Genomic DNA, 26,246 nt, shown 5'->3' with positions numbered 1-26,246 from the left:
GAGACTGGGAACGACAGTGGTACTGTGCATGCGCACTGTGGTAGTACACCAAGCGGCCATCTTGGTTTCTTCACGTTTTTAGGCCAATCTTTTTCGTGAAAACTTTCAAACAAAAGGGCTATCTATCTGAGAGCTAATCGTTTCTTCAATGAAAACTTTGGTTTTCTGGTTCCTATAAAATGTCCAGGTAAAGGATCGCGATCGTAGTCTGAATGATTTGACCGTTTCAGCAATCCATACACATCTTTCATGTTTTCGCGCTGAATTAATCAATTAACCTTATTGTTGCTGTTTTAAGTGCGGCCTCTGGGGGTCAGACACAGAAGAGTTATGGAATCACTTCTCCAATATCTCTGGCAGGGCCAAAACCCGGGGTAAGTGGGAAACCGATTGTTAAAAGGGGTACTTTATTTATATCCCAGAATATGTCAAAAATGCAGAAGGTGTTGTTTCATTTAAGACAAAACTCAAAACATTTTTATTTAGGAAATTTTTTATTGATTTTTATGCTTAACTTTAATGTATAATGTGTCGCATAGGCTATTTTTCTTATCATTACGTAAAGCGCATTGGGATATAGAAATGCGCCTAATAAGAACCCATATTATTATTATTGTTATTATTATTATTATTATTATTATTATTATTATTATTATTATTAAGTTTGATGAGCTTTCATGTACTTGTTATCATCAGTTGATTTCGTTTCTTTGTAGTCAGTGTTTGACAGTGTGAAGAGGATATTCAAAATTATTTCATGAGGTGTTCCAAACATTTGTATTTTATTGTGTATATATTAGTGAGGCTTAGATGGTATTGGCCATTTTTCTAGGACATAGAACTCACAAAAGCCTTGGAGGATTCTCTTAAACCCTATGGAGTGTTTGAAAGTGAAGAAGAACTCCAACACAGGTTAGCATTATGCTGACATGGAAGTTCATGCTCAGATTGATCTACCTTATCACAGTGTAGGCCACGATAAGTCCCAATAGTTAATGAAGTCTGGATAGCATGACAGAAACAATGCATGGTGGAGGAAAGGGGACTCAAGTTCTTCACCTGTCATAAACAATCTTAATGTTTCTGTTCCTTATGTTTGTGTCAACCATGCTAGATATGATACTAGATAAGAGAAAACGTTGACTCCAGTGGGTTTTAATGGGGGAGTACTGTCTTGCATAAGGTGAGCATGTGCGACCTTTTGTGTTGTAGGTACATGTACATTTACCGTACTTATTCGGCTACAAGCCGAGCTCGGCTATAAGCCGAGACCCCAAACTTCTTACGGAAAAAATCAACTTGATTGACACGAATTGAAAATGCATAATACTCGGCTATAAGCCGAGACTCATTTTAGGTCTTGATTTGTATTATCGACTATGGAATTTTCGTAATTTAAAATACAAATTGACATTGGTTTTCGTAGCAAAGAATTCAAGGTAAGATTTTCCCTTTAATGCGTACGGTTTTTTTGCTTGGAAAATGTCGCTACAAGAAGAAATCCACTTGTGTTTCTGTCTCAAGTTTGCTATGGTGTCATGTGACAAGCTTGTTTACACGACCTGTGCTGGTGCAATCTCGTTCCCAGACTCCTCGTTCCTTCGATGGGTAAACCAGGCTTGGCGCGATATTCCCGAGGAGATGGTGAGAAGTTCTTTCAAGACTTGTGGCACCTCTATAACGCACTCGACGGCACAGAAGACGATGCAGTCTTCGACGAGAATATTCCAGAACAAAAAAAAAGTGAAGACGAGGAAATGGACGACGAATTCGAGACAGACAGCGAGGAAGAATAAGATTGATCCCGATCACACAACAACACGAATGGCTCCTTAACGAGCCACCAAGTAATAAAAATCCATATTACACCAACAACAACTTCTCTTCATTTTACAAGTAATTTAGTTCGGCTTGTAAGTGAATACACGTTCATTTGCTACTGTTTTAATTTGATGAGAAAATTCTTTTTATCAAAAATACTCGGCTATAAGCTGAGACCCCTTCTACGGCTTCAAATTTGCCCAAATTGATTGAGGATTTGTGTAAAAATCGCTCGGCATATAGCTGAATAAGTACGGTATAGATAATAATGATTACTTTTTTTAACCAAGTTATAATATTACTTAATTTTTTGTACCTTTTTATGACAATGAATACCATGCGAATTATTTCAAATAATAAATTGCAGAGAGCCCAAGGGTCCTCAGGGTTGTTTCTCCCAACAGTCACAGTCACAATAATATTATTTGTCCAGAACTCCTCACAAGAGACTTGCTTCCCCTAGGAAGTGCTGTCTTTTGGGTTAGGGTTAGAAGACACAGTTCTAACTTGAGTTTGAAGTCTTTTGATCCATATTTTGCTATTACTTATGGCACATCCAAGAGCACCCACCACTACTTCTGCTCAACTAAAGGCCATTTTACACGATACAATTTGTTGGCCTGATTTATCGGCCTGACGGTGTCGAAGTGCAAATCTTGTGCGTATTTAGACAGCCGATGAACAACCGATTCATGAAAATGAAAATCGGTTAGATTAAAAAAATCTGTTGCATTGCAGCATATTTTTTGAAGTCACGCGGACACTCTGAAAGAAACTGCCACGTCAATCAAAGGGTACGCGCAGGGTTTGAGCCAGAGCGCGAACTGCGATATTCTCTCCCTTGCAGGATGATTTGTCCCTTAAAATTAGATGGACAGGCCATAAATGTCCAAAGTAAATGGAACGAGTTTATGCAAATTCATACCGATCAGAAAACCAGGACAGTGTAATTTTAAAAATAACATTTTTTTGCCGGCTAGCATTTTACATTTTCATATTATTATTATCATCACTAGAAAAACTGAATAAAAATCGTTTATCAGTGCCTTATCAAAAAACAGCATTCTCTCACTTCCTGATCCTTAAGTTTACAGCATTCCAAACATGTCACATAATTATCTTGATGGCTTGAAATACTAATAACCAAGTGAGAATCACTTTAACCTTATTTGGAAGTAAAATGAGAACTCCGTTGAGCTCATGTCTTGCTTGAGATACGCACATGTTTACAGCTCGTTTTACTTGCGGCCGGAAGTGCTCTGCTGTTTGTCATCGGGTATATTCTTTGGAACAATGTCCAAGAGGGAAATCTCAAGTTATTTTGGAAGTGTTAGAGGATTTAAACCATCGACCAAGAAGTAGAAAAAAAACTGAAAACAAGTTCACATATGGGGAAGAATGGCGAGAAGAAAATAACGTGATGTTTTGTCACTTTTTCTGAATGGGGAAAAAAAAACCCTTGTGGGCGACAAGGCTGCACAAATTTTAAAGGTGCAACTTTTCTGTCCCCTGATGTTGCCTATTTGTCCCTTTGCAAGTGCTACAGAGGGACAAATTGTCTCCTGAGGCAATAAAGCTGGCTCAAACCCTGGTATGACAGTGGGTAATGTGCATAAATACTTTAAAAAAATTAAAGCATTTAAAATGGCGGATACTAAAAGGACAACGGGAAGATCTTTTGAGGAAAAATTAAATGTTTTACACAATTTACATGGTACGATTTATCGGCGCGACAAAACTGGCTGACAAATCATACCATGTAAACCATCATTAACACATTCTTCATTCCCCATTATCTTACCGCTTCCCTCTTGATGATGATTATGATGATAATAAGTATAATGTTATCATCATCTTTATTGTTGGGTTTTATAATTATATCTGCAGTGTACATGTATATCAGTTTAAATCTCTTGCTTTGAATGATTTTTGGTCCTTCCACTTTTGTGCGATGCTTTGGTAGCAGTCAGATCACCTGTGGTTGAAATTTAAAGAAATCAGAAAATCAATCCATAGCGTAATTACAACGCAAAAATCAAGCATTCTCCTATGGGGTCAAAAAGGTTGCTTGAAGCTAGTGCATTAGTAGATTTTGGCCACAGTATAACTACATTATGGTTTGTACAAAGTACCAGGAATACTGTACTATACATGTAATTATACTTTGAAGCAAATTAATTTCAACCTTATGCAGTACAAAAGAGTTTTTTGTTGATCATTTACTTGTAATCAGGATGGCTGTCCTTGCAAAGCTTAATACTTTGGTCAAACAATGGATTATTGACATCAGTCTGGCAAAGGTTAGTTTAATCTCTTATTCTGGACAATTGCAGTAATGTTGGGTTGCTTGACATAATTTTGGTTGGGAAGGAAGTAGACACTTCATCATTGTATCTTGAATAATGGCCATTTGTGGGAGCAGGGTTGGTGCAGTGGAGAGAGCACAATACATGTACATGTAATTATTCATGTCTCCCAGCAATGAGACCTTGGATCCAATGCTACAATTAATGACACTACACTACACTACATTTAAGTTAAGTTTGTTGGCTCTCTTCTTTGCCCTCTGCATTTTGTGATTTACCCTTCCCTTAAACAAACTTTTTATTCAACCTGATTTGATTTAATTTGTGAAGTACAGTGTATCGTTGTGGATGGACTAGCAGTCGCTTAAAATTGCATATTGATTTTATTGTGGAAGGTGTTGATTCTTTGTATTTGTGTGAGTTTAACTTTCTAAGGGAACCACCACTCCAACAAAAAGTAACTTTTACTCTATTACCCAGACTAATCAACGTTGTTTTGGTTTAAACTATGTAGAACATGCCAGAATCTGTAGCAGTTTTAGTTGGTGGAAAGATTTTTACATTTGGTTCATATAGATTGGGTGTGCATACCAAAGGTTAGTTTTAACCCCACTCTATAGTATGGTTTGTTACATTGTATCAATGATAAGCCAGCAAACTCAAGTTTAAACTTTGTTTATGATGCACTGTAATTATTTGCTCATAAGCCGAGCTATTTTGTCAGAAAATTAGAGTTGTATCTGATAAGAGAATTTCAACCAAGGAGGTTCTACTTACATGTACATGTATATCAAGAGTTAAAGCAATGATAATTAAAACAATAATAAGTTCCTTTTCAGCTTATAGCCAAGCTACAAGCAATTGCAAAAAGAGTTGAGACACTCACTGTTAATAACTGTACAATGCGTGTCATTCAAGTCAGCGCATTCCCAAACCCCCTCCCCCCCCCCTAGCAAAGTTGTTCCCATCTGTATTTGCCATTCAAACTAAAGGGTATCAACCTCTATTGAAAAGGGGGAGGGGAGAGAGGGGCGTTAAGACTTTTCTTATGAACTGAAAGATGGGTTTTAGGAAGTACATTGTAGAGGTGCATTTTCGATTCAGTGTCTCAACCTTTTTGCAACTGCTTGTAGGTAAAGAAATGCAGTACATGTACTGCAGTGTTGTTGCGATATTAGGATCAGTTTTTAAATGTGGTATTGTCTTATTTTAACCTGACTGTATGAGATGGACTTTGTATTGTTAAAAAAGTTCAATTTGATAATAACTTTCTGTAGGTGCTGATATTGATACACTTCTTGTTGCTCCCCGCCATGTTGACCGCAGTGACTTTTTTGGAACATTCTATGAAACTCTAAAAAATAATGAAGATGTCAAGGAATTGAGGGTAACTTTAAATACTCCTTTTTATTGTTCAAATATTTTGTCATATTATAAAAGAAATTATTATTCCACTATTACACCATTTTATCATATTTTGTCAAGAGAACGCACAAAATATGAGACCGTATGTGTCCCGGTTTAACTGGTTTAGAACAGAGCTCAAATACGGACGGAACGGGAGTTTTTCAATGAAAGAAACATTATGTTTTCAACATGATGCAAAGCCTGAAAATTTAGCTTGTCATGGCTTGTCACCCGTCATTTCCTTTGTCCAATCAAGTAGAGGACATTTGAATGGTTTTGTGTGTGTTGTTTTGGTCAATTGATTCGCATGCACCTTATTATGCAATCAGTATGATTCTCCATCAGTGAAGGAAGAAGTCAAAATATGTACTAGAAAATGGCATGGTAGTGGAGTAATAAATCCTTATTGAATGGTTTAAAATAATGATATAATACATGGGGACATTTTGCTTGTTGCTCAGAAAAAATACTACGCAACTCGCATAACTGTGCGTATAACTTCTTAATGGCCGAGAGTGAGGTTGTTACAACAAAATCTCAAACTGAGGCCTTGCCATACTGAATGAGCAAGAGTGAGGTCAATACGGCTGGGCTGAGGTTTGAGATTTGCTGGAACAACCAAACAGTTGAGGATACTAATTTATTTGAATAACCCATAATCGCCCCATGGGCATTACGGGGCAATAATGCCCCAGTGCTTTGCTGCTCTTAACCAATCATAACGTGTGTTACATCGGCCAGAAACACTAGCCGTATAATATTATGTGTAATAATATACATTGTATGTTACAGTAAACCATTCAATAAGGTGTTTATATTTTGTGGTACTGTACAGTGTATCTTGCAAGGGGTAAGGTTGTAACTTTCTGTAGACCAAGACTACATTCAGCACAATAGATGTTCATGTACATAGAAAATTGAGAGAGAATACACTTTACCTCAAAACGTGAATCAAGAACTATCTGATTCTGTGCAGGTCTCTTAGACCTTAGGTTTACCAGGTTTAGGTTTACTAGTTTCAGCACTTGGACTCGTTCAATTTGACCACCGTCCGTTGCTGTTTTTGTCTCATCAATCAGTAGTCCATTTAGAAGGATTACTGTATGCCAAGCTAAACACATTGCTGAAGGTAAGGCCAGATCACTACGGTTTATAGTCCTTATCCGAGAAGACTTGAAAGTCTAACCATTTGTGGATGTAATAATTATTACAAAGGCAGCACTTTCTCCTCAGTTATTTTAAGATCCTTGGTTTTCTTTTTTATTGTCTTTGAAAGGCAGTTGAAAATGCATTTGTTCCAGTTATCAAAATGGTGTTTTGTGGCATAGAGGTAAGTCACAGTGATGATGATAACCTGCAATCAGGATTACTTTTCTTTAGACAGGGTGCGAAAAGGTATGCCAGATACAATTCTCAACAAGTTACTGCCGGTATTCCAGAATATGGACTTTACTCTCATTGGCCGAAAAACTATAGAGCTCAGCTTGGAGCATCGTTCCGATTGGTTACAGAATTCCAAATCATACTTCCAGTAAAATCAATTATTATGGCCGCCAAGAAGGGTTTGAACAGGAATGATGTTTTGGCTCTGTTTACACCTGCTGTTGCTTTGACTTCAGTTTTATTTTTCAAAAATTGTTTACCCATTGACTCCTGGGGGTTCCTCATTGATGAGTAAAATCGTCTAGCGTTAGACAGAGTAAAATACCAGGGTTGGACATTAGCACGCACCCACTCGCCCAGGCAAGTCTCTTAAGTGTCGGGCAAGTGCAAATCATCGACTACTCATCCGTTTGGCGAGTACGATTTTCGTCGCCAAGAAATTATTTAAACTGCAAAATAAACACTGCTTTTTGCATTCCATTTTGCCAAGAAAATCCCTAAACATAAACTTACCATTTCTTTTTTACAAAGTTTTATATTCCGAACCGTCAAATAAACTGGGGCTAAAAGGCAACATTGGGCTTTGTAAATAGACAGATTATATGAAATATGGCTTCCTGGTCAGTGATACTGCTGGTCACTATCGACCCATTGGTGACTCGGCAAACGTGGCACCTTAAGACCACACCTCAGAAGAAAAGACACGTTTACTTGCAAACTGCAGTGATCTCTCTTGGGATTTAAGGTATTTAATAAATTTTTCATTGAAGTAATAATCCTTGGTCTGCCACGTGCTTGACGACGTTGGAAGTGAATTGTTTCCCGTACTTTCCCAGCACTCTGATCAATGTGTGTTGAAACTAAAACAGACTTCCTATTTACTTTAATAGCCTTTCAGTGTTGAATTAAATTTCAATGGCATTAAATAGTAAAAATGAAAGATAACTAAATTGGTTGGAGAGATTGGGGGTGGGGTAAACTTTTAGGAGAATGAAAACTGATCTGGCAAGTGCTCTCAAAGTTAAGTGTCCAACCCTGAAATACTAAGTGAAGTCTGGCCAGTTTAGGCCGGTCTAGACGTCACAGGGTGAGTGATTAAAGGAATAGCAGCAAGAATGCATCCGAAGGATGGTTTGTCTAGACTTCCTGTGGGATTGGGCAATAGTTTTTATATTTACGTGTACAGTAGATCCCGAACATTACAGAAAAAATGCATCATTCTTCTTCCACCGACTCGAAAACGTTTGTAGTTGTGATAAGTCCTTTGGAATATATTCGGAAGCAACAAGTCGTGAATCAAAAAAGAGCTGAAAAGAACTTAGTGCTGCCACAATCTGGGAATCAGCTGCAGGGCTCGAAATTAACGAAAAAATCCAGTCGCATTTCGCGATAAGATACGAAAATTTAGTTGTAATTTCGCAAATTTTAGTCGCAAAATCGCCGCGCTGCATTGTGTTGTCAGCGGTTTAGCAAAAAAATATGATCCTGCAATACTTGTGTGTAAAGAAACCGCTGAAAATGGCGAATTATTGAAGGAATGGAGCTGTGCATGTAACATCACAGCTAAATTACTCTAATTCACAGCGAGAAACAAAATAATTTTGTCATTTATTGATTTATTTTAGCAAAAGTAGCAGCAAAGTGGCAACTGTTAACCCTTTTGTTTCGAAAGTGCGAAGGTGACAACAAGTCGCAAATTTGCGACTTCTCCAGATATTTTAGTTGCAAAGGGAAAAAGTTAGTCGCAAATGCGACTGTATTGGTCGCAATTTCGAGCCCTGAGCTGAGCTTGACAGACAAAATCGACATTGGTTACGGAAGCACTGAACAATGGTTTAGTGACACACTCCTTACAAAATGATACATAATTATAGTTGAGTAGCTGCTGCTGGAAAGCTAGAATTTCTCAAAGTCCATTTTCGTCAGAGCTGCATTGTATTAGCATCTTATATTAGCATCTTAAAATTTAATATTCAAGTTTAAAATAAAGTTTATTGTACTGTTGATTGTGCCTGACAACATAGAGGGTGCGGCTGTTTCTGCAATTTTATCTCGAAATCCTTGATGGTTTGAACAGAGAAACCGCACCAACTGTCAAGTGGGATTTGCAGAAATAGCTTTGAAATGATTGTATGGCTAAAGTCTGACTTCACAGACCTTGAATTCCAGCTAGAGTTCTATTTTGTTTTCGTTGTCTTTCCTGAATTGCAATGTGCATGTATTTTCCGGTGAAATCTGATTGGCTCATGTATATAACTATGTTGCCAGCAAAATCCGTTTTCAGGTTGAATCGGTTTTAACCTAGGTTAAATTGGTGATCCTTATTTTACCTAGTAGGTTGAATACGCACTCAGATGGATTGAAGAAACTCTTTCGGAGTCTACATTACCTAGAGAAAAAGTAGGTTCAGGTTAGGACTAGTTTTGGTTATTACACATAGATATTAATGGCCAGTCATAGAGAAGTGAATAATGGAAAGAACTGTGTTGAGTTGAGCATGTTCGCCATTGTAGTGCAGTTGTGAAGACGCAGTACTACAGATCTGGAGGGTGCGAGTTCGTGTACCGGTAAGTGCATAATAAAGTTCTTTGATCCATTACTGTGTTGTAATGTTGATAAGTGTGTGAATACAGAAACTGATAAGACGATATAAAACATTAAGAAGATGGGATTGTGTTGAGATGCGTTAGACAGTGCTTGGGGGAAGGTATGGGTGTTTTCAGTCGTTTTTGGGGGGTTGATAGCTGCTTTAACATTCATCCTGGTAAAATGAGGATGCAACCTGAAAACGGATTTTACCGGCAACATATTCAAAATAAAACATTACTTTTGACAGGTGGGCGGCAGACGACTTGTTAAGAAATTGTATCAGGCGTACCTTTTCTTACATGTACCTGTCTAAAGAAAAGTATGCCTGATCGCAGGTTATGATGATAATGGTAATGATGACAGTGATTAGGATGCCTTTCAAAAGTGATGGTGTGTCATCATTCAAATAAAATGATGACAATCATTTCAAGTAAATGTTCCATACATGTGCATTGTTTTAAATCTCAAAGTTCACTAACACATTTTGATTCAACTTACTGTATCTCTTAGATGGACTTGTTGTTTGCGAGACTGGCTTTACCTGAGGTACCAGATGACTTGAGTCTTTTGGACGAAAACCTTCTAAAAAACTTGGATACAAAGTGTGTCAGAAGTTTAAATGGCAAGTCAAAAAAACCCAGTCATTACAATAAGCAAAGAGTCTGTTGAATTACATGGACATACATTGTATACTTGATTTTCATTGTTATTGGTTTGTCTTTCAGGTTGTCGTGTCACAGATGAAATTTTACATTTAGTTCCCAACATAAAAAACTTTCGGCTCACATTAAGAGCAATAAAATTATGGGCAAAAAGTAAGTTCTGAATCCTTTTGTCGCATTTGCATTGTACAAGAAGAAATCGTCATTCAAGTTATATTTGTCTTTGGAAGAATAATGCTACATGTAGTCATTGTGTATTTGTTTCAACAGAGCGAGGAATCTATTCCAATGTTTTGGGTTTTCTTGGTGGTGTATCCTGGGCTATGTTAGTGGCTCGCACTTGCCAACTGTATCCTAATGCTGTAGCAGCAACACTACTTCAAAAATTCTTTCTTGTATTTTCCAAATGGTAAGTAAAAAGTGAAAAATTTCTCATGTCCAAAGTGGAAAAAGTACAGGTAATCATGTCAGTTTTCGATTTATCTCTCTTGGTTGCAACTTGCACGTTTTTCTTATCTTCAAGGGAATGGCCAAATCCAGTTTTGCTGAAAAGTATCCCATCACAGGCTGAAAACAAATCAGCACATAGTTTCCCAGTCTGGGATCCAAGAGTGAGTATCCTTTAATGATCAGTCATTACAATAGTGTATTATTACATGAACATGCATGACTGGATGATTGCAATCTAGAAATCACTAAAAAGAGTTCAATGATTTTTTTTTTTTACATTGTGCTGGGTGAGATCGCTAATGGACTGATAGCGGCTGCCAGCGGCGCCTATATATGCTGATGTCCGATCTCACCCATAGATCCATTGCTTGTAAAGTGCATTTGAATATGTTGATAGCAAATGCGCTATATAAATTCATTACCATTACCATTTTACCATTACATTGATTCATAGAAATACATGTACATGTAAAACAACAACAAAATACATTAATTTTGGCCAAAAATACAATTTGCTGGATATGTGAGGACAGACTCCTTTTTGTAGGTCACTGATTATTCTATCAGTATAGGTGTGAAGAATGAAAAAAGTTTTTGCACTTATTCAAATTGAACATTGTACCATGTCAAATTCAATTTTTTCGTGTATTTTCATTACTACAGGCGAATCCAGCAGACCGATATCATCTGATGCCCATCATCACACCAGCATATCCACAACAGAACTCCTCATTCAATGTATCCATGTCAACTAGAACAATCATGGAAGAAGAGTTTGATCTTGGTAGGCAGATTTTTACAGTGTATGTCATAGCCCATTGACGCCCCCCTCCCCTCCCCCCCTTGAGTCACTCCCAGGAGTCAATGGGTTAACAATACCGTAATTGAATCTGTTTTAAGTTAAGTAAAGAAGTGACGAGAACCCATCTGAAGTGGCAGCAAAATAATGCTTGTGACTATAGTACCATGCAAAAGTAAGTTGACAGTCTCGACTCGATCCTCGCGAGAGTCGAGGATCGAGAATCGAGTCGAGGATCGACACTCGATTCTTGCAAAATCACCGACACGAAACATTGTCAATTATTCATACTCGATTCAACTTTCATGAAAGTGTTACTCCTCTATTAAATAACAAAAGGAACTGTTTAATAAGAAAACGAGATAGCGGCCATCGTTCCTGTGAGTCTTCTCTTGAAAACTACAATCTTATGTCGTGGATTATAATATACTGTAAAAGCAAAACAGTGAGCTTTACCGCACGATGGATTTAATCGTGAATCGAATGTAAATTTCCATTGTAAACATTGAGAAATATTTGCATACCGCATGGCCAACTAAGTGACGCAACGATTCATGTATGTTTAAATGCAACGATTTGAAGGAAAATTATATTGATGGTCGAAACATCTCGGTGATAGACTTGTTCACAGGTATCAAATTTCTTTCTTTGAAAACAACAAGCGTCGTGAGCGAACCGAGAACGGCAGGATGACGTACATGTAGCAAAAGCTGTTCCATCCAACTTTTGATATACCTCTAGTTGGGTTGTTCGTATGAAGGCAACATGTTGTCTTTTTCTCTTTTTCTGCCTTTATTGTAAATACTATTTCCCCAATTAACCTCATCCCAGTGACTGTTGATTTTTCTTGTAAGGGAATAAACAAATAAGAAGCAGTTTTTTGTAATTCTGAAATTAACATACATGTACATGTACATATTGCAGGTCATTTTGTTCCTTACATTAATTTGCAACCAAACTAGGTCATTTTGTTTCAATCTAGGTTATTATGAACTGTCTAAAATAGGGTTTCCCTTCTTTTTGGGGATGTATTCAAAAAATGAGAGCCTGGATTTTTAGGGAGAATAAAAACCAAAACAAAAGATCTGATTGGTTCTTACTAAACCCTATTGTTTATTAGCCAATCAAAAGCAAGAATTCTGTGTGTAAATTGCACTGAATCAACTCTTTTTTGCACTGTATTTACAAAAAACTGCACTGCTCTCTGCCTATCAGAATCAAGTAATTTTGTAATGTATATTATTGGACATGTAGCCATAATGATTTACATGCAGTTATTGGCATAGTGACTGGCAACCTTAACATTTGCAACACTTCAGTAGAATTGTACGAGAATAAATTATAATCATCATTCTGTCATTTCAGGCCTAAAACTCACAAGTGATACATTGATCGGAAAATCCACATGGGAAGCATTGTTTCAACCTCCCAACTTCTTTAGCAAATACAAGTACCTAATATTCTTTGTCTTTGTCTGTGGTTTGTGCCAAATAATATTATGCTTTGTAAAATTAATGTTTCCTGTTAATATGTTGCAATAAAAATCTCGACTTTGGTTGTGTGGTGGTGTTTGATTGATTTTGTTGTTGCAATAACACAGTCTTAACATGACAAGGAAAGTGAAGGAGATTGACTTAATTCTTTTGAAAAATTTTGTTTACAAGAACAAGTGAAGACAGATTCAAAATGTTGTGTTTTGTAGCCTGTAAAAAGTTGTTCCTTGATACAGAATTGATTTGAAATCATCATTGCTTTTATACAGTTTAGTACTTGATCTGCGAATATGGCTGTACAGATTTTTGAATAGCGGAGCGGCTGTCAATTTCTTTGGCAACATTCCTTTTTTGTTCAAATAAATATTGACTTTAATGAGGAATAGTGTAATTTTGTTCAAATGGGATGACATTACGTTATTGATTCAAACTGATTTAAATAATTATTAATGTCCTGGTACCTATCCTTTGGTTGATCGCCATTATTGTTGGCCAGTTACAGCTGGATGACTGGGTGAATTTGTGTGTTTAGCCCAAACAGACCAGCTTGTCATTTATGGCTGCGGAATTCTGTTCTCAATGTTTCAGACATTATATTGTGTTAAGTGCCTTATCAAACTGTGAAGAGGATCATCTTGAATGGTGAGTTTAGTTTCGATTCCTTATCTTAAATTTAGTAATCATCAACTGTTTTATTGGTGGCGAGCAGTAACACTAATCTTGACGATCTCCCTGTGTGCTATATGCCAGGAAGAATCTTGATTTCTTGATCTTGTGTCTGTCTGTCCTTTTGACGTTGATATCATTCTGTGATCCTCCAGCAAGACAAAAATGGTGTCCACATTGGAGAAAGAAAAAAGGAAGTTTAGTTGAAATCATGGAAAAATTACATTGGGAACTTCTTTACATGTAGAGTTTAGCAAAGTCATCTGGATGATTTTTATGGCAAAACATGGCAATAATTGTAAAGGATATTCATGTGAAAAATTACTATGGTGAGCTTCTGATTCTGTTGCATAAACATTACATGCAGGGATGTCTCTAAGCCCTGGCTGCCAGTGAAAATCACCGCTTGAGAAAGAGGTAATTGCCAGCCGATTTTGGCCATTGCTCGAAGCAACAGAGAAGATTGCAAGTTATTCTCTACAAAGTTTAAAAGTCATTCGATGTTTTAACGAAAAAAATTGAACATCTGTTAGTATACGGAATTATCACTAGAATTTATCAATACTGGTTCAATGAAGTGAAAAGGTTGTTTTAAGTACTCTTGTGTGTGTCTTCTCTTTCCTTGTATTCGCCATCTTAAAGAATGCCTGGTGTTGCGAGACACTGGGAACAATCTTGTTAGCAGGTCCCTTTGATGCTCAGAGCATGAACTTACCGCCTCAATAGAACCTTCCATGTGGCTTGCAATTGTCTATAACCTCAGCCGTTAACTTGTATTCCACTCTCAAAATTACTTACTTTTTGTGTAGAATAACCTTTTAGAATGATGTTCTGGTTTCTGAAATGATTCTTTTGGATTGGGAGGCATATTGTGACAAAAAAATTCATCACTTTTGGTGACGCATAAACTTAGTATGGGATCGCTCTTTCCTGCATTCCTTTCATCACGCCGCTAAAAAACAATCATAAAATGTTCACAGAAGGTCGATTTCTCTGAAATTTGAAAGGATGATTGCTAAACAGTGGAGAATGGACCTTTGCTACCCATAAAAATCCCTGTGTTTTCCACAAGAATAATGTAACTGTTGTTTCGTGACTAATATGATGTGCAAAAGTTGTGCAAATATTGCTCAGTACTTCCCCGTCTCACTCGCAGAACTTCACTTGCAAATGCAGCACCCAGTAACTAGTTGTAGTATGTATCTTCTTTAGAGGCCAGTTTATGCATGTTTGATATAATATCAATGCATTGTACATTGTATATGAGCATACACAAGCAGATCCAAAAACAAATTAATGGTCTCAAAAAGGATGCGATTACACACATGCAAATTTGTTTTTTGAGAAATTAATTGTTGACATGTATGTACATCTGCATGTATGATAGTTCAACAGGGATTATTCATTTTGCTGCTTTGTATGCAATGTCCTTGTTCATTATTTAGGGGAAAAACACAAACTAGTGAAGGCTGTGCTCTCTCAAACCTAAATTATCAAAAAAATGTTCCACTTTTTCTATAGGGAAGACATCTTTTAAAACGTTTTTCAAACCTTTTGGTTTGACAGCCAACTAGGCTCAAATTGGCATGTTAGTTATATCCAAAGGTGATCTCACAATCCTGTTGCTGTTAACTCCAAACTTTGAGATTATCTTTTCTTTGTTTCAGGATTGGTTTAGTTGAATCGAAGATAAGATTACTTACGTCCAACCTTGAGAATACACCGTTTCTTTCATTAGCTCATGTCAATCCACAATCATTTCCTCCACTGGAACCAGACAAGTAAGTCATTCTACATGTATCTTCCTATCAATATTAAAATTAATTTGTTAAAATTGAGTGCAAAATTATCTACATGTAAGACATTCTTGATTCTGGATTTAAAAAAAATTTTTACCTGTGTTGGGAGACCTAGAAGTTATGGTAGAGTAGGTGAAGAAAGTTGTGAAAAATCGTGCTCTCTCAACAAAAGTAGTAAGGCATTTTGTGTGAAGAGAATGAGTGATTCATGAGAGATCATTTAGCCAGAGACATGGACTACTTTGGAAAGTGCTATCAATATTGAAGGCCATGCAAAGTTGGAAGGAGGATGAACAGGCACAGAATCTAAAAGTGGAAAGTAGAAAGAATCAGCCATTATGATGAATGGCCCTTCCTCTATTTGTAGCAGGCCTGTTCTTCATCTGCAAGATGTCAATAATGACCAGTCCCACAGATACATAAGACCACTTATCTTGTACAATGCACTGGCGTACATGTAGATACACTGTGCATGCAAACCAAAGTGTTACCGGTAGTTTCTACTCAGTGCTTGGGCTAAGAGACTAAAAATATTTGTTTTTGTTGACTAAAAGCGCAAAATGCTGCATTAATATTTTTAGCTATTAATACCAGTCTGTTATGATGTCTTGTTGTAGAAGTGCACAAATCACCCGATGGTTTATTGGACTTCAGTTTGAGAAAAAAGGGGCAGGTGGGTTCTTACATGGAGTATTTCATTAACCAGACTTAACTGAGTGTAATAGGAAGTGCTAAGTTTCTATCCCATATGAACCATGTGAGCGTTAGCCCTACTGATGGAAATGGGCCCACACAAGGACAGAGAAAAACTCTGACCAGGGTGTCAAGTTTCAATATTCATTACATGTAAACTATTTTAATTTTTTTCCGATAAGAATTACTTTTAAGACAGTAAAGAACTACAATATCAAGTGTCTGTTAATACTGTATTAACCAGGGGGGAAGAAGATTCCAGAGTTAGAGAGATGACATGGAAGCAATATTATCCTAGTGCTAGTATTATGTTTTGTACCCATTGGGCGTAGAATTTTTTGAAGATGTGATGATCCTTGAGAGAGATCTTTGTACATTGTATTTACATGTAGCCATGTTATTCACTTTTTACTAAAAGATCCTGCATGTACAGCTGTAGTTGCTGGATACAAAAAAAAATCAGGGACTGAGACATTCAGATGCTTTGTTTTGGCAAGTACTTGAGGAGTTCAGAAAATTAATGCTTGTGCCAGTAATTACAGTAGATGCATACCAATTTTGACAAGCATTGTAAAGTTTCCTATTGCTCTTTTCCCCAACTTCAACATTGCTCATGTCTGGGAATACAGACATGTACAGCACAAAGTATCCCCTGTATCCCCCAAAGTGTGCTCCTCAATTAAAGATATGCAGCTGCATCTAAAAATAATGCTCAACGTAACGCTCACCTTTGTTGTTGTTGTTGTTGTTGTTGTTGTTGTATATCAATTTTGTGCAGGCTTCTACATTGTAAAAATTTATTACAAGGTGTACATGGACAGTATGTGCATTTGTGGGCATACTTGTATTTGTAAGTAAAGTCCTTTAAGATACATGTAGAGAGCAGAACCCTAACCAAAGGAAATGGAATTAGATTCCTTTGCCTTTGAAAATCTTTCTATCAGAATAAAAAGTAGTGAGATAAAAACATGACGTTTCGGCAACAACATGTCACCATTATCAGATGCAAATTATTGCAAGTTGGGTAATGTTATGTAAAGGATAGAGAGTTGGAAAATACATTAGAATAAAGGAAGCGGGGATAAACAGAAGAATGAACAAAAGAACATTACCTAACTTACAATAATTTGCATTTGATATTGGTGACATGTCATCACCGAAACGTCATGTTATTATCTTGTTACTTTTTATTCTGAAATGTTTTTCAAAACCTTTCGTTATTAGAAAATCTTGCCAGTCTAAAAAAAAGGAGTTTCTGTGAACTTCCGTATGACTGTGCAATAACGTACATGTAACTAATGAATTTCCCTTTCCTGTTTTTCTGCCTTCACAGAAAATGTAAACATAGATTTGACTGGAGCAATTCAAATGTTTACAAATACTGGTATGTAATTAGTGATTTTGATGCACAAGTTTTGTTTTTCTGTCAGATACAGTAGTTACCAATAAAAGTTGTTTCATCTTCTGTAAAGAGCCACAGTCATACAGTACATAATACTTTAAGTTACTGGAATTAATTTTGTTTACAGTTCACAGCCAAGCTTTAACAGCTAAAATGTTTAAGGAGGGAATGAGGACAGAAGCAAAACATGTGAAGAAGTAAGTGTAAAAGAAATTCTCTATTTCACTTGGCAGGCAAGTCTCAAATTTGTCCAAGCAAAGAACATGCACCATGTTTTACGCTTGTTTGTATGGTTGGTCAAGAATAAAAAAAAGTTCACAAAATTAGCAAAGTTCTGATTGAAGAGGCCACTGATTTTAAAATAATAAAAATTGAATGTACCTGCATTCAATAAGCCTGTTGTCAGAAAAAGCCTCAATTCACTGCTCAGATTATGCACTTTTGCGTATGATTCGTTGAAAGGAAAGTGGTTGTTTGGAAGTTACAAAAGGAATCTCTTTTTCATCATGGATTTTGCCAAGTTCATTCCAGATATGTGTACAACCATCTTTTTGTTTGACAACGTTAATTCTGGTTCAGTCACTTTTATAGCTTTGTTCTCTCACAGAATGCTTGCTCCTTTCATGCATGTACATGTACATACAGTAGCTATTTATAAATCTTATTTTATTGGACTCCTTGATTTACTTTAAATCTTCCAGAAAGCAGCTTAGTGAGTATCTGCCGTCAAGTGTCCTTAAACAAAAGAAAAGAAGTTCTGTGGTGCCATGTGAAGGAAAGAAGGAGATACATGTATGTTCAACAGGCCACTCACATGTAAACCATGACTTCCTTTTGTTTGAATTCCTACCGGTATATGCATGACAGACAATTTGGCATGGTAATTAACTGTCACAGCAAAGCAGTGACATAAAAGAATCGTATTTCTGTGATGATAAAAATGATAAAGGAAAAAGAAAGACATAATAATAATAATAATAATTATTATTATTATGATCGTTTTTTATCCTTATTATGAGTTATAACTTGGCTTTTTGTTCAAATAGAGGTGGCTAACAACGTAAATTTATTGTACTGATCAAGCCAGGGCCGTAGCCAGAAAAAAAATATGACTGAGGTAACATCCGTAGTTAAATTCTCTTCCCAGGTGTTTTATGTGTTTATGATGAGTACATTTTAAAGACACCTCCGGAATCGCGTTTTATTTTAAAAAAATTACAAAAACATTGCTGAGGCAAGTGCCTCGGTTTGCCTCATAGTGGCTACGGCCCTGCTGAAGCATGACACTTCTTGCCAACAAGTTCAAGCTCACCAGTGCTACAAATGCAGTAATATTATTAATGCCAAGTTGTTAAACACACCCGTTTAAGACACTTTCAGGCTGGGATTTAATCATTACATTACCTTTGAAATTTGTAATAATTAACAATTATTCCATTCGCGCTTGTTGGATATGAGATGGCCTATAACCAGTCTCATATCCAACAAGCACGAATGGAATAATTGTTTTATTAAATTCCTTAAATTGCAAAAATTTGGAAGTACGAAATACGAGCGAAAAAAGTGAGAAATTCCGAGCGAAATCGAGAAAACTCGATGAAGATACGATGTCGTGTAATACCTTGTGGTCAGACAAAAACATTTCTTGCCTTTTCGCGTTCTATAGTTCTAAACGTCGGAATTGATCCAAACTTTCCACAAAAAAGGTTGCTTTTCTTTTTTGGCTTTATTCAAAGAGAAATTTCGCTTTCCGGCGTAAAAAAATTAGTTTAGCAACGCTTAACGCAATCATTTACCATATAAGGTCAAACTAAGGTATATGAGCGGATAACCGAGATTGAGTGAACCAATCAGAGCACGCGAAATGCATTCTCCGAGGTTGAGAATTTAATGATTATATATTCACTTTTTAAGGTAACTTTAAATTATTTAAGGACGGTGCCTACTAATTAAAGATATTTTTGCCCCGGTGTGTGATTATGCAGGAAATGTAGATCTTAACAAGTGGTATTGAAATCCAAAAAGAAAATTGGGGGTAACCACGCGTTTTTCAAACATAATTCATGAATAATATTTGTAAAAAGAGTTAAAATACAAAGCAATGTATGGCGTTCTTTCTCAAATTGAAGCTTAAGTATCTCTCAAAAATGCATGGCTAGCCCCAGTTTTCTTTTTGGATACCAAGAGTACTTACTAAGATCTACTTTCTCCGGATAGTTTTAAACCGCGCAAAAATATCCCTGTATTAGTAAGCATCGGCGACAGGAAATCCGAGTATCTGGAGATGCGCAGAACGTATGCGTAATAACAATAGTAGGCACCCTCCTTAAAGTTTTTTTAATTTTAATTTCTTGGTTTTGATAGAACATCCCTGAAACGAAATATAACCAAGATAATAAAGCTGACGTATCACTTGACTCTACACTTAATGCTAGTGATTTGAGTCTGGATATCATTACGGAGCACAATAATGATAGTGCCAACACCTTAGAAAGTACTCAAAACAGTGAAGAAGCAGGTAACATACAAATAATTGCTGCTTTTGTCAAAATTTAATAGCAGTATCAATGATGCATAATATTATCATATAGAGGATATTACTTGACCGCTTGAAGATACGAAATTTCTCTTCGAGTGTTGAAAAATATTTCACGAGTAAGTGCAGCGAACGAGTGAAATATTTTCAACACACACATGTTATCTTCACGTGTGAAGATATCATGTTGGTAGTACTTGGTATTTCATTGGCGTTTACATGTATATAATAATATATCTTTACAACGTATTAATATTATTTGACACAACAATGACAGTGCCAGTACCGTAGCAAGTACTGAGACTTTTTTGGAATTATCAATGATGCGTATTGAAAGGTAGTATGGACTTAGTCAAAGGATGTCAGGGTGTAAAATTCAAGGCTGTTACATCTAGCTCAGTGCAACATAGCAAAATCAACACCTGGACTTGGAGCTGGGTATACATGTCATAATTTATTATCTATATGGTCGTGAAGCCTTGGTTTCTAGGATGATGTAATGTGAAAAACAAAACACAAGAATGATGACAACCAGACCCCAGGTGTTCAAAAGGTGGATAACTTTATCCAGTGGATAAGTCACTATCCAGATTTAAGGGCGCAGTGTCACGCTATTTTAGTCAAACTTCAGAACACTAAAACACATCTTTGTATCAATGAAGACAAAAAAAAAATGTACTTTTGTTGCCGATAAACAGTGAAGTGCACTGAAGCCATTCCTTGTTGTCTGCAGCCAGAGAGGATGGAAATGGATTGAAACTTGGAAAAACTGGTGTGAAGACGGTGTCTTCAGAAAGTTGACAAAAATAGGCCATTACCGAGTTCATGTCTGCCTCCTCTTCAAAGCGAGTCTAAGTGCGAAGTTTTTGTTATGAAAATTAGTTTTCATTCATATGTAAAGTAGAACTAATTACCATTACAAAAACTTCGCACTTTGACTCGCTTTTAAGAGGAGGCAGACATGAACTCGGAAATGGCCTATTAAATACGAACAAGTCTTTGTTTCATAAATATATTTCATATCCTGTCAATGGTTTGTTAGGAATGTTGTACGTGCGAGCTTAACCACTGAATTAGGTTTTTACCCAGTTTTGACCTAAGAACAGCAAATTTAACATGACAGTGCACCTTTCATATACTTCACGGTAAACGTTGGCCAAGGGTTCCGTACACGCCTTGACTTAGATGTCCTTATAGTCTGCATATTCACATTACGAGGGCAAATACTGAAATCATTGCACAGATTAAAACTGTTGGATAGTGACTTGTCGGCCGAATAGAGCGAGTTTCAATCGAGTGTCGTAAAACCAAAACCAAAGTAATTACTTTGGCCAATCAAAAAGGACGGAGACAATCCAGTAAACCACTAAAAACTCGAAGTAATTACACTTAGCCGAGACAAAGCGCGGGAAAATGTGCACGCGCGAGCCACGATTGGTTTTTGTTTCATTTCTGATTGGTTGAAAAAGTGACGCTGGAACTTTGAACCAATCACTGAGTGAAGTAATGCAAAACCAAATAAATTCACCAAGTACTTTCGGAGACCAAAAAGCAAAGGAACTTTATTTAAGTGTCTGTCGTTTTAGCGCTGGGAGCACTAATTGAGGATACTGTAAATTGAATAAATCACCTCTCGGTGCAGAGTACAGAACCAACAAACTCAACCCACACATGACGCCTGGTCTGGGATTCGGACCCGGGCCACATTGGTTGGAGGCGAGTGCTCTCACCACTGCGCCATCCCAGCATCCCCAACCAGGAGATAGGTTCAATCCAGCAGATTCTGAATAAAAGAAATCTTTTTTAGTAACCCCTCCCCCCTTCCCCCCCCCCCCAAAAAAAAAAAATGATAATAATAAAATAAAATAACAACGTTAACATTAATTTGTATAATCACCTTAAGAGCGATAAATTTTGTCTCATTTTGCAATATAAACGTTGTTATCAAAAACGTCAATATTATTGTATTTTCTTACCTAGCTATTGTTAGTAGTTCAGATGATGGAAAAGTGACCTCCTCTTTTACAACCAATATTGCATCTCAACATGAGGTACGTACATGTAACTTGACGCTACTTGGATTTTCACTTGTCCGGGGCAGCACCTGATTAGAGGAAGATGAACACTAAAGTGTTTCAACGCCAACCAACTATGAATAACCAGTGTGAGAATCAGTCTTTATTGCATGGCCAGTGCAATTAATTATTTCAGCAAAGAAAGGAAAAAACTATGTTGTGGTTTAAACTCTTGTTCTTAGGCCATCATAGCTTAATTAAGAAAATAGCACAAACAGCGGTGATAAACATTGTATTCCAACGCATTTTTATAAAACTTGACGCTTCGTATGCTAGTCAACACACATTTTCAAAAGTGACCGTTACAATTTTTAAAAACTATATATATATCGTAAGCAATAGGGGTCTGGAACCTAGACCGAGATATACGATATATATATACGATGTATATATAGTTTTTAAAAATTGTAACGGTCACTTTTGAAAATGTGTGTTGACTAGCATACGAAACGTCAAGTTTTATAAAAATGCGTTGGAATACAATGTTTATCACCGCTGTTTGTGCTATTTTCTTATGTTGTGGTTGTTCCTGTTATGAACTTCTCTAAGAAGGCTCACTGTGAAACACACACGTGAGCACTTTGATTTAACAGCATTCCTTGCCATGTTAGAAATCCATCTTTTTCACGTATTTTCACCTCTCTTTTGTAGTCCACAGCCTTGAAGCGACCGAGCTCTCCTGTAAAGTCGGAATGTGCCAGCAAGAAACCACGACTCGATGACGATGAAAATGTGGTGGGTTGAACGTAAATGGACCTGTTTAGCTTGTACGTTTTGTTTTCCCATTTCAGACCACGTGATATTTCCAAGGGAATTTTCCTTTTTGTTTTTTCATAAGTTATGTATATATGTGCAGTGCATAAAGACGACATTTGAAAGAACCTGTTCCCAGGAGTAGCATCACGTGGTCTGAAATGGGTAAACAAAACGTACAAGCTAAAGAGGCCCATTCTTGTCAAGGCTCTCATATCAATCTTCCATCTTTAATTAATGATAGTTCATGAACTATTTATAATCTAATGTATAATTATTATATGCACAGTTGCTTTATAGATGAGCGCTTGGAACTCTCCTCCTCCGGGGTCTCTGGTTCAAGGCCTACATGTAGCTCAACCACTGCGTTGTTTCCTTAGACAAGAAACTTCGCTCGACCGTGGTGTATAAATGGGCCTGCGACTGTGATTGATAGCATCCTGTCCGGAGAGGGGGTGGGGGGGGGGGGGAGAGAGGGGGGCTAGGGAGAGCAGTACTCTAAGTGGCCTCATGCTACTTGAAACAGGGATAAGCTCCGGCGGTGTTGTGAGGCCCAACTGTTCGTTTGCGACTTAATTATGTTCATGCAATTAATTATTTCAGCAAAGAAGGGAAAAGACTATCTTGTGGTTGTTTCTGTCATCAACTTCTCTAAGAAGGCTCACCGTGAAACACACACGTGAACACTTTGATTTAACGGCATTCCTTGCCATGTTAGAAATCGATCTTTTTCACGTATTTTCACCTCTCTGTTGTAGTCCACAGCCTTGAAGCGACCGAGCTCTCCTGGAAAGTCGGAATGTGCCAGCAAGAAACCACGACTCGATGACGATGTAAATATGGTGGGTTGAACGTAAATGGACCTGTTTAGCTTGTACGTTTTGTTTTCCCATTTCAGACAACGTGATATTTCCAAGGGAATTTTCCTTTTTGTTTTTTCATAAGTTATGTATATATGTGCAGTGCATAAAGACGACATTTGAAAGAACCTGTTCCCTGGAGTAGCATCACGTGGTCTGAAATGGGAAAACAAAACGTACAAGCTAAAGAGGTCCATTCCTGTCAAGGCTCTCATATCAATCTTTCATCTTTAATTAATTATAGTTCATGAACTCTTTATAATTTAATGTATAATAATTATGATTATATGCACATTGGCTTTATTGGTCAGAGCTTCGTAATCTCATCCTCCGGGGTCTCTGGTTCAAGGCCTACATGTAGCTCAGCCATTGCGTGGTTTCCTTAGACAAGAAACTTCCCTCGACCCTGGTGTATTTAATGGGCCTGCGACTGCGATTGAAAGCAGGGGGTGGGTGAGTAGCAGTAGTCTCAGTCGCCTCATGCCACTTGAGACAGGGTTAAGCTCCGGCGGTGTTGTGAGCCTCCCTCGGTCATTTTATTTGTGTGCGTGACAAAACACGACTGCCTCAGAAAAGCGAGCGGCTCGACTGATTCATGAAGGGACTGCTTGCAGTCTAATAATTAATTTTAGTATAAATACACAGGTGATTATACAAAATCGCGCGCTCTCATTGGCTCGCTATCTCGGATTATCAGCCGATAATCACCTCGACGGACAAAATGGCTGCCAGTAGTCGTTTTGCCACTGTAAGTGAAGATGATTTCTCGTTTAATTGTTTTTTTTTTTCTCTTTTTTGAAATGATCACCTGTGTATTTATACTAAAACAATTATTCGCCTCAGGCTCAGTGATTATCGGTGAATATTCACCGATGATCACTTCGCCTTCGGCGAATAATTGTTAAATATATTAAGTATAGCATTATTTATGGTAGATATTTATAGTCCTCGTTTAATTAATCAGAGTTAATAAAAATGTTAATATTTTCAGCCTGTCAGTTCCGTAACCGCGTCAGTTAATGGTGAAGGCACAGGTCAGAAACGGCTAAGTTCGGATGTGGGTAGCATTCCACAGAAGAAAATGAAAGTAGATTCCGATAATGTAAGTTGAAGGTAGTTATCTCTCCCTGGTCCCAAACAAATTAGTAATAATTTGCAGTCCTTTTAAACCCTCTCCCGGTATCATCTAGCTTTTTCTCACCTTTAACTAAGAAAATGTCAGAATTTTTACGTGAAAAATCATGAATTGACCATACCGTTAACACGCAGCACCAATTTTTAAGCAAATGGCTTTGAAGGTGGTTTCTTTCATAAGTCTTGAGATTTCTTGAGGTCTCCGCTCCACAAAATGAAAGCTGTGATCGTTGTCGCATAAAATTAAAGGTACAGGGTACATGTTGATCGATCTATCGTTCAATCCATCAAAATATAAGGATCTAATTTTTTGCCGTTGGGTTTACAGTAGTCAGGTTATAGATTACAGATGTCTCCAAGAAAAGGTTTCCTTTGTTTACCTGTAAATTAAAATGAACTTTATTTGTTAAACAGACCGCTGCGGATTCTCTCAATTCAGACATCAGAGGAGCAGAAATAGGAGCTTCACGAAGTGAGGTAAACGTCCATGGGGGTCTGGTGCTAAATGCTATGTGATTAACAATTACCCTGAAGTGTTTGGTTGGACCAATGGTTGGACCAATGGAGACAGACAGACTAAAGTGAAAACAGTAGCAGCCTAAATGCGTGTTGCCTTGAGAGCAATTCGAAACGCGGAGCAGGTCTTATTCAAGTCTTATACGTCGAGGAATTATTTATAGCCGGTGCAGCTAACACTAAACAGTGCTTTTGATTGTAAATAGGTTACAGGCCAAGGTGCTCATGGACCAAACAACGACATCGGGACAACAAATATTAACAACGACACAAAAGCAAATGTAAGAGAATCTATCAAAAAAGTAATGCCATTAACGTTGAATTTTAGCGCTAACGTAATTCATGTTTACTGTATAAAATTATTTTTCAAATTTTTTTTCAACGCTTGTAATTTTCGTGTTTCGTCTGCAGAGGGACAAGCCAGAAGAGTTAAGAACAGCTGTGAAACGATCGATTTCACCAAGTGATGAAGCGAAGATGAAACAGGACTTACTTAATGCGACGGGGGTGAGAATATGTGGTAGATAAAATATGAGCAGGAGATCTGTACGGGCGTTTACAATGGCGAGCCGAATGCGAGCCATTGTAAACACCCATACAGATTTCACGCAAATATTTTATCGTACTTTGAATTGAAACAATATATTTTAATCAGTAGAGATCTGTATTAAAAGTTAATTAATACCAATTAGCCGAGTAGGAGTCTGTATCAAAGGTTAATACAGCTGATTAATAATTCATCAATCCCAGTCGATTTGTCTTGGGGTTTGCAGAGGTAAACATGTGAGTCAGATACTGCCTATTGATTGGCCATAACTCTTATTAACTTCTTACTAAACGAGAGCGAGGGCCGTACTGGGGAATATTAGCCCGAGGTCGTGAGGTCGAGAGAAGGAGGAGGC

At 37.2% G+C, this 26,246-nt stretch overlaps 1 protein-coding gene across 2 annotated transcripts in view; it reads left to right on the top strand.

The window, feature by feature from the left end:
• LOC138026294 (poly(A) polymerase beta-like) overlaps positions 1-26,246 on the top strand; it is a 27,717-nt gene continuing 1,471 nt past the window's right edge. Inside the window, exons 1-27 of one of the 2 annotated variants that reach the window (XM_068873572.1) lie at positions 1-187; positions 299-374; positions 833-912; positions 4,055-4,121; positions 4,642-4,723; positions 5,405-5,514; positions 6,811-6,864; positions 10,017-10,128; positions 10,232-10,321; positions 10,439-10,577; positions 10,692-10,779; positions 11,282-11,402; positions 12,783-12,867; positions 13,499-13,552; positions 15,244-15,357; positions 15,993-16,048; positions 17,402-17,452; positions 17,598-17,667; positions 18,172-18,262; positions 19,835-19,988; positions 21,987-22,057; positions 22,733-22,816; positions 23,593-23,676; positions 24,686-24,796; positions 25,243-25,305; positions 25,551-25,625; positions 25,756-25,851. In XM_068873572.1, coding sequence (XP_068729673.1) covers positions 180-187; positions 299-374; positions 833-912; positions 4,055-4,121; positions 4,642-4,723; positions 5,405-5,514; positions 6,811-6,864; positions 10,017-10,128; positions 10,232-10,321; positions 10,439-10,577; positions 10,692-10,779; positions 11,282-11,402; positions 12,783-12,867; positions 13,499-13,552; positions 15,244-15,357; positions 15,993-16,048; positions 17,402-17,452; positions 17,598-17,667; positions 18,172-18,262; positions 19,835-19,988; positions 21,987-22,057; positions 22,733-22,816; positions 23,593-23,676; positions 24,686-24,796; positions 25,243-25,305; positions 25,551-25,625; positions 25,756-25,851 — 2,286 coding nt within the window. In that variant the 5' untranslated portion in view covers positions 1-179. The remainder of the gene's footprint in view (positions 188-298; positions 375-832; positions 913-4,054; positions 4,122-4,641; positions 4,724-5,404; positions 5,515-6,810; positions 6,865-10,016; positions 10,129-10,231; positions 10,322-10,438; positions 10,578-10,691; positions 10,780-11,281; positions 11,403-12,782; positions 12,868-13,498; positions 13,553-15,243; positions 15,358-15,992; positions 16,049-17,401; positions 17,453-17,597; positions 17,668-18,171; positions 18,263-19,834; positions 19,989-21,986; positions 22,058-22,732; positions 22,817-23,592; positions 23,677-24,685; positions 24,797-25,242; positions 25,306-25,550; positions 25,626-25,755; positions 25,852-26,246) is intronic. The other variant, XM_068873573.1, reaches the window with a different exon arrangement.

Source organism: Montipora capricornis, chromosome 12, assembly GCF_036669925.1.
Source record: "Montipora capricornis isolate CH-2021 chromosome 12, ASM3666992v2, whole genome shotgun sequence".
NCBI classification, from domain to species: domain Eukaryota; kingdom Metazoa; phylum Cnidaria; class Anthozoa; order Scleractinia; family Acroporidae; genus Montipora; species Montipora capricornis.
This window is presented reverse-complemented; position numbering and strand designations above follow the sequence as displayed.